At 38.1% G+C, this 14,219-nt stretch overlaps 1 protein-coding gene across 5 annotated transcripts in view; it reads left to right on the top strand.

Moving 5' to 3' along the window:
- CYRIA (CYFIP related Rac1 interactor A) overlaps positions 1-2,038 on the top strand; it is a 106,497-nt gene extending 104,459 nt beyond the window's left edge. For all 5 annotated transcript variants that reach the window (XM_023199396.1, XM_023199405.1, XM_023199401.1 and 2 more), the window contains one exon: positions 1,672-2,038. In XM_023199396.1, coding sequence (XP_023055164.1) covers positions 1,672-1,735 — 64 coding nt within the window. In that variant the 3' untranslated portion in view covers positions 1,736-2,038. The remainder of the gene's footprint in view (positions 1-1,671) is intronic.
- Positions 2,039-14,219: the final 12,181 nt, after the last annotated feature.

Genomic DNA, 14,219 nt, shown 5'->3' with positions numbered 1-14,219 from the left:
TGGGTACCCTCTGAAAACATTCCATGTGATTCTGACTGCCTGTGACTCAGACCAAATGAATTGGAATCTCTGGGCTAGGGTCTCAGGTATCCATTTTGTGTTTCTTTGTTTATTCTAAAGCTCCCCAGGTGGTTCACATGTGCAGCTACCAGAATTGAGAACCCACTGTCTAGATGCCTAAGTATTTGGCCAGCTGTGGCATGTTTCAGCTTCTCACTGCTAACAAGTGATGCCTACGCAACTGCTTTCTTCCCAGGGATGCATGTGCTTCATCCGTTTCAGAGAGGGGATGCTTTTTTTAGCTTTGACACATCTACAAGAATTGCTTGAATCCACTGCTATGTAAATCATTCTGATACTAGATTGCAGTCTAGAAGGTTTATGGTCCCTGTTGTCTTATTCATCTTTGATTCCCCTGTGTTCCTCTCAGTGTTGTACATGCAGTAAGTGTTCAATAAGTCTAAGTGGGATGGATCAATAATGCTCTACCTATGTACACAACACTCATGTTTTATACTCCACTTCTAATCACATTGTCTCATTTAATCATCACAAGTTAGAGAAGTAAGGCTGATCTGTTACCCCCACTTAATAAATGAAGAAACTGAGACATACATAAAATGAACAAAATAGACCCTGAGGTTGATGCTGTTTTGCTGAGTTGCTAAGTCATCATCCTTTAGAAGAGACTTAGTATTAATATAAGAGCCTTCCAGAGTCTATGGGAAAAATCAAGGTTTTCTCCTGGTGTCCATTTCACACCAGGATGACTTTTTATACACAGGAATAAAGCTTTAACTTCTGAATGTGTTGAGCTTTCCAGCTTCATTCAATCAAGCAAAACCCTGTACTAGGCCATGAGTCCCATCTGATTTGTTGGAATTTGTGCCTCCTGGAGGCACTGTGATGATGTCAGAGGAGAACAGCCTTTCCAGATAGCAAAATATGGGTTTCAATCAGAAATCACAAATCTCAAATCAGTAACCTTGTGATCTGGAATAGGTCATTTAACCTCTCTAAATCTTAGTTTTCTTTTCTATAAAATGAAGGCAATAACCTTACCTTTACAAAGTTATTGTAACACGAAAGTTAACATGGAGTGCCCACGACCTGGCCAAAGTTTTATTACGTGTTAATTCTCTTTTCTTTCCTTTGCATAAATGATTTCTACACCCGGCTATTGGGAGGCTGCAGATTGCACCATTTTTGTGGGTTTGCTTACCTGGATTTGTGCCCCCTTGTGGTGGCAATGAGGTTAATTAAGCATTGCCAGGAAAGTGGAGAACCATAAACGTTCAGGTTCTGGGCAATGTTGCTATGCAAATCTCTATTCTGAAATTTGTGAGTCAGCAGGGGCAGCCTCAATGGTCAGGATTCTGCACTCAATCCTGTGAAATCCACCTCCCTGGAAAATGAGACCACTCATATCTCCTCTGTGTAATTATTTGATTATATAAAATATCTACTTGGTTTAATAACCATAATACAAAATTCCTTTGGAAGGAAGAATCAAATATTAAATCTGTCTGAGATGACTCTGAGCATTGAAGTGTGGATTTTTGTCTAAAGAAATAAGCCCACATATCAATTGTGTTTCCCAAGGTAAAGATGGGCTGGAGCTTACACAGAGCACTGTTTGCCGCTAACCTCTACCATTCTGTCTCCGTCCAGGTTCACTACAAAGCACTTGAATGATGAATCGACTTCCAAACAGATTCGAGCAATGCTTCAGTAGAGCTCTGCTCCAAGAAGAGGATCTATGTGCTGACCTCAGAAGATGTATATGTTTACATAATTTAATACAGATTGATGTTAATACTTGTGTATTTACATAACCGTTTCCTTCTTGTCACTGAAATATATGGACCTTAATTTGTATCCTGACTGACTCAACCCAGCAGAGCATAAATTGACTGAGAGCCTTACCTTTGATGTCTGAAATGAAACCCCTTTCTCCAAAGGCAAAATTCAGAGACTTTGATCTTTGCTACTGGAGTCCTTTAACAACACCTGTAACGATAAAAAATTCCTAATTGTTTGTGGTAGTATTTTAATTCTAGACGTGTTATCTCTCTGGGACGTATAGTTTATAGAAACACAAAATATTTGATTTCCTGTGTCGGCTCAGCTATAAGAAACACAACTGTTATCTTGACAGAGGAAGAAGGGAATCCAAGAAAAATGCATGTGGAGAATTAAACCCAAGTGTTCTGAATTCAGCACACCCCCTCTCTGTCCTCAGACTGGAGTCCACATGTGCAACTTTTCTGTTTGCACGTGTTTTATTAATCAGCATATTCCTTTTCTGTTTGGATTTATATCCCTCTAATGTTCTCCTTTAATGTTCTCCTTTAATTTCACAAGAAAAAAAAAAAACTCCTGTATTTTAATCAGTTAGTAGGAGAGCAGCAGAAATAGATGTGCTGTTGCCACTGGACTGATGAAGGTGGCTGTCTTGGAACTGGGAGACAGGTCCACAGAGGTGCACTCAGGCAACAGGACAGCCATCTCTCTGCTTCAGCCCTCTGCCTATAGGGATTAGGGAAATGGAGCTCTGGTTTTGAAGTTATTTGTGAGTTTAGCAACTTGCAGTTACCTGCAGAGTGCTGGGTGCACAGCACCCCCTCATAGGAGCCCTGTTCTCTGAAGACCCTACAAGAACAAAGGTCTAGGGTACTCCATTAGCTGCCAGAATGGTATAGGGGAATTTAGAGGGGAAAAAAATCCATGTTTTCTGTTTCCCAGGTTTTTAAAAAGTAGCTCTTCCCCAACCCTGTTGCTAGCTTGTTGGAATGTGAAAGCTCTGGTGCACCTGAATTTACTCCTGGCCTTACTAATGATTCGTAGTGTGATCTTGGGAAACGTTTTTAAGCTTTCTGAGTCTTAACCTCCTTGTCTCTAAAATGGGCAATTAAAACAATCTTCAAGAGGTCTGTAAGGTTAACGTCAATAAAACGACTGACTCTGCCCCTCTTCCTTAGGAAGTAGTATCCAGCAAGCATTGCCCCACCTTGTCTTGTTGATGAACAATATTATAAAGCCTGCAGTCATTCTGTCTGTAGATCAGAGCTTAGTTCGAATGGAACCATGAAAATCTTCGATTCTGACCTCCTAAGGAAAATGAAACCCAGAGGGTGTGGTCATACTGGATGGCTCCCATGCGGGCCTAGAACCCAGGATGCTTCACTCTTGACTCCATGCTCTTCCTTTTATACCATATGGCTGTGAATACATACTATGGGATGGGATTCAACCTTTCTAAGTAAATCCTCAGTCTGGTCTATATTGTTACTTGCCTGTTTCCAGTAGAAGGAGCCACCTAGACGTTTAGTGAATGATAATCCTAGAAGTTGAGTCTGAGTACATCAGAGTTTGGCATTATTTGCAACATCCCAGGAATGAGCTGTAAGACACCATTGCTTTCTGGACTTTAGTGACCAGCTGATCTACCCTTGGATCCTCCAAGAAAAGGGAAAAAACACTTGTCTTATGTTGTTTTAGCAAGGGAGTTCAGTCAAGTGGCAGGAAAGATTCCCTGGTCTGCATCTAAACATCAGTCCACAGAGAAGGAAAAGGCTCTTTTACTTGGAGATTTTCAAGTTGAAGAAGTACAGCTGCTTGGATGGAGGGTCTGTCATCAGAATAGAAATATGCTAGATGGTCTTCAAGATGTTTTTGAACCTATGGATTCTAAACCCTAGAGGAAGCTAGAATATGTGATCATATCAGCTGAGGAAAGTTAGGAGATATTCATCTTAAGAGATATTCTATTTGGCAGTCACTTGTTACACTTGAGCAACAATTGTCTAGACTAGAAATATAGAACCACACAATGTTTATCATCATTGGGTCAATTTCTCCCCCTCTATCGAGTGAGGAGATTAAGGCTTGAAGAAAGGAAAGGACTTGCCAGCCACCACAGGGCTCATGAGGGACTTGAACCCATGTCGTGTGTCTCTACCACAGCTGACTCTCAGCTGGCTAAAGGAGAAAATGTGAAGAATTACCTGTCAAATTAGATTGAGCTCAGAGTAAATAGATGAGCACATTAATAACTCTAAATTAGACTTTCTATCAAATGGGACCAAACATATGGAAGGAGCTGCTGGCCTGCCTCAATTTAGCCAGGCCACCTTGTCTCAAAGCCAAGACTCAGCAGTACATGGATTCTGAGAAGTCCAGGGTCTGAATTGTCTCTGATTACTGGAAGGACAGGTTAACTGAATGTCTGTGATCACTAACAGGTGATGGGCTTTGTGCCCACTCCAGAGATACTGTGGGAGACAAATTCTAACAGGCTGTCCTCCCGGCATCAGGAGTCATTGAACAATCATGGATTATTGTGTTTGGGTTTGTTTGTTTGTTTGTTTGTTTGTTTTTGCTTTTGTTTTGTTTTGTTTTTGCTTTGTTTTTGGTTTTTTGTGTGTATGTGTGTGTGCTGCATGCACATGCGTCCAAGACTTATGGTGGTTTAGGGGAAAGTGCTAGCAACAGTGTCAATGTCATTGTTAACTACATTTCATATTTGAGGTCTCATTGTTTTCAAATAAACAGTGTTTTCCATGACTAAGATATTTATTTTTGGGAAAGCAACAAGGTAAAAATTATGTTTCTCAGATGCACTGCTACTTTGGCGTTATGACTCTGTTCTCAGAAACTCTTTGTGCACCACTAGGAATTAGTAGTAAAAAACAAAAAACAAAAAACAAAAAACAAAAAAACTGGAAATGGATGTCTTCAAATGTGCTAATCATTAGGGGTGGAGTATTAACAACCAGAAAGAAAGGTTTGGATATTACCTTTTAACTACTAGTTAATATCATGCTTGATCAACATTTGTTCCTAGTTATCACCATTAAATTAAGACATTAATGGTAAACTGAGGTTACTGATGCATCATCACATTTAAGTAAAAACAATTTCATGTTTTCCCCAAAGAAAAATTAAGCCTCCCAATCTTGGGATCCAATTGTGCAGTGGAATTCAGAGATTTCTCATTTAATCTTATATCCTGTACAGCTACAAATATTTTTTAAATGTTAGGAATAAACATTGAAATTTTGTCTTAAAGAGTTCAAAACCTTGGAACCCAGTTTTCTCACTACATCTGTAAGGGCCATTACAGACCCAAAGCTGTTTTGAAGTTTTCATATGTTGTTTGCTGAAGTCATTGTAACTTTTTGCCTGCTTTGCCTCTTTTTGTACAGGAGTTTTGAGTGTGAAATGAAAATTAAAGTTTGGTACATATATTTAAAAATGCACCTCTATTTTATATGATGCTGAGGGTTGAGTGGGTGATAAGCACATGATGATTAGTCTACATAGATATTTGCTAGACACGTACTCTGAGAAAACCACACCAGCGGCCCTTCACCTCTTTATATCTGAATTTCTTTTAGAAAAAAAAAAAAGTAATACCCAAAATGTGCTACTCTTGGTAGCAGCTGTCTTTTGTTCATTTTGGCAAGAGAACCCTGAGTAACAGCCAAAGGCAGAAAATTACAAAAAAGGGCAGAAAGTGAACAGAGACATGATTGATATCTAGAGATTCATGAGCCCTACTTGTCCAGAGATGCTAAGAAACACTAATAAATGATCTTGTATGCTTTCTTTTGAGTGCAGTAGTACTTTATGGGTTTGGCAAGATCAGCAAATAACCTGTTTTACACTGAGTATATTTTTCAGACAATGTAAGCCCTGAAATAATTTTTTTAGCTATTCAACTTTGAGGCTTTTCTAGAGCATTACTTTTAATCCCTGCACTACTGAAGCTGATCACCTGAGACCTAATTGTGTGTACTTGCAGTGGTTCAGAATTCCCAAGAGAGACCTTCCATGATGCCCTGTGCAAAAGACAAAGACACAATTATTAGGATTATTTGTGGCACAAAGTGAAAAAAATAGAAATGGGAATTTTTCTGTAAATTGACAAATGGACAAATTTAAAGAGTCAAAAGCTAGAAGGAAAGAGAAGGAAAAGGGGCCCTGAAGAGTGTGCATATGTGTGTCCCTAATTAACTGAGTGTTGAGAGTCAAAGACATGAATAAATAAGGAAGAGAGAATATGTGTAACTGTCAAGAGAAATACAGATAGTGAGGAACTGATGGATGATGGATGTGCAATTCAGAATAGTCTTTATACCAGCCAGAAAGCTGACTGTTATTCAGGGTTCTCTTGAAAGGATGGAGATGAGGAGCACAGCTAGCCAGATTCGTGAAACCTGGTGAATATTTGCAGTCTGTCTTCACACCTGATTTCACCTTTTGGCTTATCAATGTGTAGATAGAATTTCTAGGTGTTTTCTGTTTGAAAGGTCTATGTTGTATTTGACCATCACAACTTAAGTGGCTGATTAAATGATACTGAATTGTATTGATCAATTTATTTAAGGTATTCATATTCTTTAAATACAATAATCCATCCAATACCTAAATCCTGGTGCAGACCGGCCCAATACCATGCTGACCTCACCTTCATAGTGCTTCTTATGTCATAAATAAAGTTCTCGGCCATTCTGTCTGCTTCTGCTCAGAAGTCAAACTCTAAAGAAGAGAGGTTTTCTGTGTTGGTCCCATCAGGTTCCTGAGGTTGTGTCTTTGATGCTCTAGTGCTTTCCTTGCCTATTTCTCTTACATAAATGTCTGAAAATTCTGGAACTGTTGGAAATTGATAGTCTGAAAATATGTGCTGCAAAATACCTCCATCAGATTGCCATTTGAAATTCTGCTATGTAGAATTTTAGGTAAATCTCAGAATTTAATTTTAAAAGAGTGTCTTTGGAGACAGTTTTTGAAAATCAACTTAAGAAAATCTTTTCTTGGCAGGGCGCGGTGGCTCCTGCCTGTAATCCCAGCACTTTGGAAGGCTGAGATGGATGGATCACATGAGGTCAGGAGTTCAAGTCCAATCTGGCCAACATAGGGAAACCCCATCTCTATTAAAAATGCAAAAATTAGCTGGGCATGGCTGTGCGCACCTGAAATCCCAGCTACTCAGGAGGCTGAGGCAGAAGAATTGCTTGAATTCAGGAGGCAGAGATTGCAGTGAGCTGAGATCGTGCCATTGCACTCCAAACTGGATGACAAGAGTGAAATTCCATCAAAAAAAAAAAAAAAAGAAAAACGAAAAAGAAAAAGAAAAGAAAATCTTTTCTCTATGAAGTCTTCCACTTTCTCCCATTAAATCTCACACTTCCAGATAATTTGTTTTATCTGCCGGCATTTCCTGTGTATCTTTAAATGTTTCTTGTTTGCACTATGATGTGCTTTGTTACAAGATGGGAGCTATATTTTATTCACCATTCTTAAGTCACCCAAGATATAAAGTTGTCAGTGCTGTGATTTGAGGAACAGAAGTTTTAAGAGGCTCCCTACACCTTGAAGAACATGCCTCTAGAAAATATCAAAAGCACTTGGGCGAGTCCATCAAATTATTTTCTTCCAAATGTCAATATATTTGAAAAAATATTCCTTTTATATGAGACAAATAATAAAATAACTGTGGGGAAAGGTACAGTAGCAGTGGGGTTCCATGTGGATGTGAGTGGGGAGTATAAGCTAGACTGTGCATAGAGATGATAGGGAGCTCTGGGCTGAATGTAGTGAGTATTTATTATCTCTAGGATGTGTCATGGGCATTTCCACACCTCTGGTGCTGTGATTAATGCACACTCTCTTTTTTTGGTCTATATGAAGTCTACTTGTGTACATCAAGGCCCAGGTCATTCTCCACCTCCTTTGTGAAGCTTTCCCTAATTATGTCAGCACATGATAATCTTTCCTTTTCTGGGTCCCTAATGCATTTAATTTATTTGATACTAAATACAGGCCACTTTATAGCACTTGAAATAAGCATTTTCTACTACATTTTGATTTCCTAAGTGTGTCCCTTAGAAGACTGAGCTCAATATAAGCCAGTAGCCAAGAGGCTGCCTGCCAATGGGAAACTTCAGGTTCCTGAGACCTGATACACTAAAACAAACCCTGAGAATTAATTTCTACAGCTCACCAACTATCCACAATAACAAATTATCTGCTTCCTTGGCTGGTCAATTTTATTTCAAGAGGAAATATTTACCTACCTGTCAGGATATTTTCAACTTCTGTGGATGCAGGCTGCAGCTTGTGGTTGCTCTGCCAGGAGTCAGGCTGTTGTCTTGATCAAAAGTCAGTCAGCTAGTCCTGGCAAGGGCAGGAAGCCAAAATAGTAGTTAAATTATGTCTTGGGACATCAGTCTGGGACAAGGCTGCTACTTTATAAGAGAGCTGAGTTTGACACACTCAGAGGGAGAAAGGCACCAGAAGCAGCGAAGTTCACAGAATCATACAAATTGATTCAGCACCTTGGAGAGCAACCTAGGTGTCGCGCCCTAACAGCAATCTTCATACCGCATTCTACATGCCCTATTAGTTGTTTCAACTTTGTCTCTAGAATTCTAGTCATCAAAGACAATACGCTCCTTCTAAAAATAAAGTTACTAGGTAGCTAGAAACCCACTTTCTTCTTTGTGGAACTTCTGAATATCATACAAGACGGGCAGAAAGAAGTTGTTGAAAGGCCAAGGAATCACCTTAAGTGTTCATATTTATGGTGTTTTCAGATTTAAGCCAAACTTATAGGCATGACTCTTCTTTCTTCTTTAGCCCCACACCTCTTAGTCATACACATTTTTTTCAAAAGCGCTCTCAAAATATAGCAACTTCTCCCTAGTTGGTTTGCTTTATTTTCTCAAACCATCATCATCTCCTCTCTAGATCACCCAGCCTTTTCTGTTGCTGCTGCATTTTTTTCTCCACGCAGCCAACACTCATTTTCCTGACATGTATCTGACTATACCAATGTCTTTAGAAAGTTTCCTGAAATATGTTATCAGAGTTGTTAATTGGTTTTCAATGTGTGAGGTGAGAGGAAGATATCAATTTCCAAGTATTTGTGAAACAAGATTAAACGCATTATTTTATTATTGTTTTTACTACCGGATTTTTTTTATATATTGCCAATCTCCATGGAAAGGTATACCATATGATATATATCAATTCTCAAGTTTATTTGTCTAAAAGACTCTTGTATGTTTCACAAAACATCTATAATTTCTCATGGACATTGGCATTCTGTAAAAACATTACTAAGTCAAACCCAATAGCTTGAGATACAAGGCCTTCTATGAGATAAATTGCTTAATTCTCCTATCTCACTTCTATCAAACATGTATCCCATTTTCCCATGCTACAAAACTGGTCACAGTTTTCTCATGTACCATCAAATTTTTCATAATTATATGTTGCTAATAATGCTTCCCCCTCTGCCTGAAATTCTACTTCCTTTCATATGCCTTATAAAATTCTATTCATTCTTCAAGGCCCTGCTCAAACGTTTCTTCTTCTTTGGACCTTTCTGTGTCCTATCCCAAAAAAGTTTGGACTCTTTTCTGTGGTTCTCATCCCTCTCCTCTCTCTCTCTCTCTCTCTCTGTCTCTCTCTATTGATCTGTCTATATACACACACATACATAATACATATACTTTAATATATATGCAGTTTTATATATAATCTAGATATAATATGGTATTTATATTATATTAAAGATGAGTGAGATAGGAGAAATAAGCATATAAAGAGTCAAATATAAATGAAAACATGTTATACACGGATGTTCATCATAATATTTTTCACTTATGTGTTTACTTATGCTTTCTTCTCTGAACAATGGATTCCTTAAAGGCAGTGACTATGTCTAATTTCTCTCTCAACCTCTCTATTCACATAATCTAATGGAATGCATAACATTCAATGTCTGCTAAGGGCATATTTAAATGAATTCCCTCATCTCGCTTAGAGCTGAAGCCCAGGCCATCCCACCACTCAAAGCAAGATGACCTTGTGTGCTTTTGCACAAACGCAGTTCTGCCTGCTGATCTCCCTCTGGTGGGAGCTTCACTTTGCCAAAGACGCTGGTCCAGAACTGCTATGTAAGATTCAAAATAGATGTCATGGTCATGGATATAGTCTGGCTCTTGCTCTACTCTCCAAGCCATGATTCTGGCATGGACTGTGCTAGCCTGGAAGAAGGAGCATCTTTTTGTGTTCTCACAAAGCAAGCATGAATGATGACAGCCATGCACCAGGCCATCCAGACACTACTGGTTCCCTGTTACTCCTGTTAGTGTATTTGATACTGCCAGTGTACTCTGCTACTCTCACCTAAATAAATCTCCCCAGGATATGCCAATAAGATGCTGATAGGATTTTCCAACAGGAACATTTCCCCAAGATGTTCATGCTAGAGCAGGTCTCAGATATGGGTTGTTGTTCAATGACACATGTGGGCAAGGAAGAATAACAAAACCTAATCACAAATGTTCATCACTGATCTCTATGGTAATAGTCAAATTTAAGGGTGGTAGCAAGGGTGAGCCACCTTTAATGCTGAAAGCTGACTGTGCCACTCTAAAGTTCTTGGGGTACCAGAATGGATACATCACCACAGATCCGGATATACCACAGAGTTGTATTCCAATGCAATCATACAATATGGACACAGAGACAAGATTACCAGGTGGCATAGCATTTGGGCTGGTTGGCCTAAGAAGGTAGAGATCGTCCTCAACAAGGTGGAGAAGTATAAACATACATATAAGGTGGTAGGCTTCCACTATGGAAAGTGAACTTATTTAGAGAATAGCTCTCTTTGCCGAGTTGTGAAACCCAGTTATCTTCAAAGTTCCTGGGTCAAAAACGATGAATGCCTAGGCACTGAGTAAGATGATGGAGGATTAGCCACTGGACCAGGGGAGCGATAACTAGAGCCACTTTCAGGATTGATCCCATCCACTGGCCTACAGTAAAAAGCTTCAGGCTTGATATAAGTGAATTGTAGAAAAATATCTTTAAAACAAATAATGGTTTCCCATAATATGCCATTATTTTAAAACTTTTAATATTTTGGCATAGTTTATTTATTATTATTATTGTTTACATGAAATAAAAAATTCTTATTTTCATATAGATTCAAACTATGTATAATTATGTGTCTTGACTTTTAATTTAAAATATATAATGAACACCTTTCCAGGCCAGTGAGTGTGTGCATATGAGAGTGGGGCAGGTGTATACATTAGCACACACATACATATACATTATACATAAAATTTGTTTTTTTATATAATTAATCCAATTTATTTTCACTTACTTTTTAAACCGATTTATTGAGTCTCAACCTATTTAATGCATACATTTGTGAGTTTTGACATGTATGCACACTCACACGTAACATTACAATAAACGTGTTCATTATCCTGTTTCCTCATACCCCTTCTTAATCTTCTTCTCCCATTCCAACCCCTGCCATTCTCAAATGACCACTGATCTGCTTGCTGTCATTATAAGTACATTTTTATTTCCTTGAATTGTTGTAAGTAGAATAGTACAATGCTTATTCTTTTCTGTTTCATTTTGTTCACTCATCATAAACACTTTTTTTTTCTTTTTTGACAGAGTTTTGCTCTCATAACCCAGGCTGGAGTGCAGTGGCATGATCTCAGCTCACTGTAACCTCCGCCTCCTGAGTTCAAGCAACTCTCCTGCCTCAGCCTCCTGAGTAGCTGGGATTACAGGCACCTGCCACAACGCCCGGCTAATTTTTGTATTTTTAGTAGAGATGGGGTTTCATCATGTTGTCCAGGTTGGTCTCAAACTCCTGACCTTAAGTGATCCACCCGCCTCGGCCTCCCAAAGTGCTGGGATTACCAGCATGAGCCACTGCATCCGCCCACGAACGCTTTTAAATTCATCCAAGTTGTTGCATGTATCAATAGGTTGCTTCTTTTTATTGTTGACTATTATTCTTTTTTTTTTTGAGGCAGAGTCTCGCTCTGTCATCCAGGCTGGAGGGCAGTGGCATGATCTCAGCTCACTGCAGCCTCCGCTGCCCGGGTCCACGCCATTCTCCTGCCTCAGCTTTCTGAGTAGCTGGGACTACAGGCGCCCACCACCACGCCTGGCTGATTTTTTGTATTTTTAGTGGAGACAGGCTTTCTCCGTGTTCGCCAGGATGGTCTCGATCTCCTGACCTTGTGATCCGCCCGCCTCGGCCTCCCAAAGTGTCGGGATTACAGGCGTGCGCCACCGCGCCCGGCCTGTTGACTATTATTCTATTGCATGCAGGTAACACAGTTTTTCACACAACCATACATTTAAATTATTTGGCTATCACAAATTAAGATATTATAAACATCCATTTGTAAGTTTTATATGGACATATGCTTTATTTACTTAGGAGTACTATGACTGGATCATATGGCAAAAATATTTAAAGTTCTTGAGAAACTATAAAATTGCTTCTCAAAATGACTGTATCATTTTAAATTCCCACAAGCAGTGTATGAGTGTTTCAGTTGCCAACAAAGCCTCACCAACAATTGGTACCACCAGCCTTTTTAAATTTAGCCATTCTAATAAGTAGGGGTAGTACCTTATTGTGGTTTTAATTTGCATTTCGCTGAAGACGAATGCTGTTTAGAGTATATTCATGTACTTTATTTGCTATTCATATGTTTCGTTTGTTTGTTTGGTAAAGAGTCTTTTCATATCTTCTACTTTTGTTATTGTCTTCATTGTTTTCTTATTATTGGGTTTTCAGACTTATTTATGTGTAATGAATACAAGTCCTTTATCAGATACAAGATTTTCAAATATTTTCTCATAGTCTGTGGTTGTCATTTCATTATCTTTACAGCTGCTTTAGAAAAGCAGTACTTGTTGATTCCGATGAAGTCCAATTTAAAAACTCTTTTTCTCTTCTATTGCACTTTTGGAGTTGTATCTAAAAAATTGTGTCTAACCCAATGTCACAAACATAATCTCCTAAATTTTCTTCTAAAAGATTTAACATTTCAAGTTTTACATTTAGGTCCATAATCAATTTGTGTTGGTGTTTGTCTATTTGTGTCTATGGTGTTAGGGATGGCTTGAATTTCATTATTTGCATACAGATTCCAGTAGTTCCTACATAACTGCTAAAGACTGTCCTTTCTCCACTGAACGGCCTTTGCATCTTTGTCAAATACAAATTGACTGTATATATGTGGATCTAATTCCAGTTCCCAGTCAATTCCATTGATCTATTTGTATAACTTAATAACTTAGCATAAATACCCCACTGTCTTGATTAATGTAGCTTGATAATAAATCTTGAACTCAGATAATGGAAATTCTCCAATTTTGTTCATTTTCAAATTAATTTTGGCTGTTCTGGATGCTCTCAATTCCTTTATGAATTTTAGAATTAGCTTGTCAATTCCTACCAAAAAAATTATCCTCCTGAGACTTTTATTGAGGCTCCTTAGAATATATATATATTAATTTGGGGAGAATAGACATATAAACCATATTGAGTTTTCCGATCCATTTTTAAAAAGTAGTAAATCTCTCCATTTGTTTAGGTCTTTAATTTTGTAAGATGTTCTACATAGATAATTTTTGAATACAATTTCTTCATCAGTTGGAATCCCTTTTATTTATTTACTTTTTAACTTAGAACGCTAACTAAAATCTTTAGCATGATGTTGAATAGAAGTTGCAAGAGTAGACATTCCTATTTAGTTCCTGATCTTAGGGGAATTCGTTCAGTCTTTCATCTTAAGAATGACGTTAATTGCAGGTTTTATGTAGACACACTTTATCAACTTGAGAAATTTCCTTTTTATTTTGCTAAGTACTTATCAGGAATGCGTACTGGATTGTGTCCGATGTTTTTATGAATCTATGAAAATGGCCATATTATTTTTTTCAAATCTGTCTAAAATATGGTGAATTATATTAATCGACTTTTGAATGTTAAACCAAACTTGCATTACTGAGGTTAACTCCACTTAGTTATAATTTATTATCTTTTTATACATTTTAATATTTGTTTTCTTAAAATTTGTTAATAACTTTTGCATCTGTTTATAAGGAATATTGGTCTGTAGTTTCTTATCTTTGTAATATCGGTCTGGTTTGGGGATCAGAGTAGTGCTGGCCTCATAGAAGTGAGTCAGAAAATTTTTCATCCTCTTCAATTTTCTGGAAGATTTGAGTAACAGTCACCCTGCTTCAAACTCCTTAAACTGGAACTCTTCAATCATTTTGCATTAGCTTAAGTATCACTTTCTTGGGACATCTCATCTAGAATTCTTAGATTTTTTACATCCTTCCTAGTTATGTGTTACCATGATCCACTA

Source organism: Piliocolobus tephrosceles, chromosome 15 (assembly GCF_002776525.5).
Source record: "Piliocolobus tephrosceles isolate RC106 chromosome 15, ASM277652v3, whole genome shotgun sequence".
NCBI classification, from domain to species: Eukaryota; Metazoa; Chordata; class Mammalia; order Primates; family Cercopithecidae; genus Piliocolobus; species Piliocolobus tephrosceles.
The sequence above is the reverse complement of the archived record's forward strand: the minus strand, read 5'-3'. Positions and strand labels throughout refer to the sequence as shown.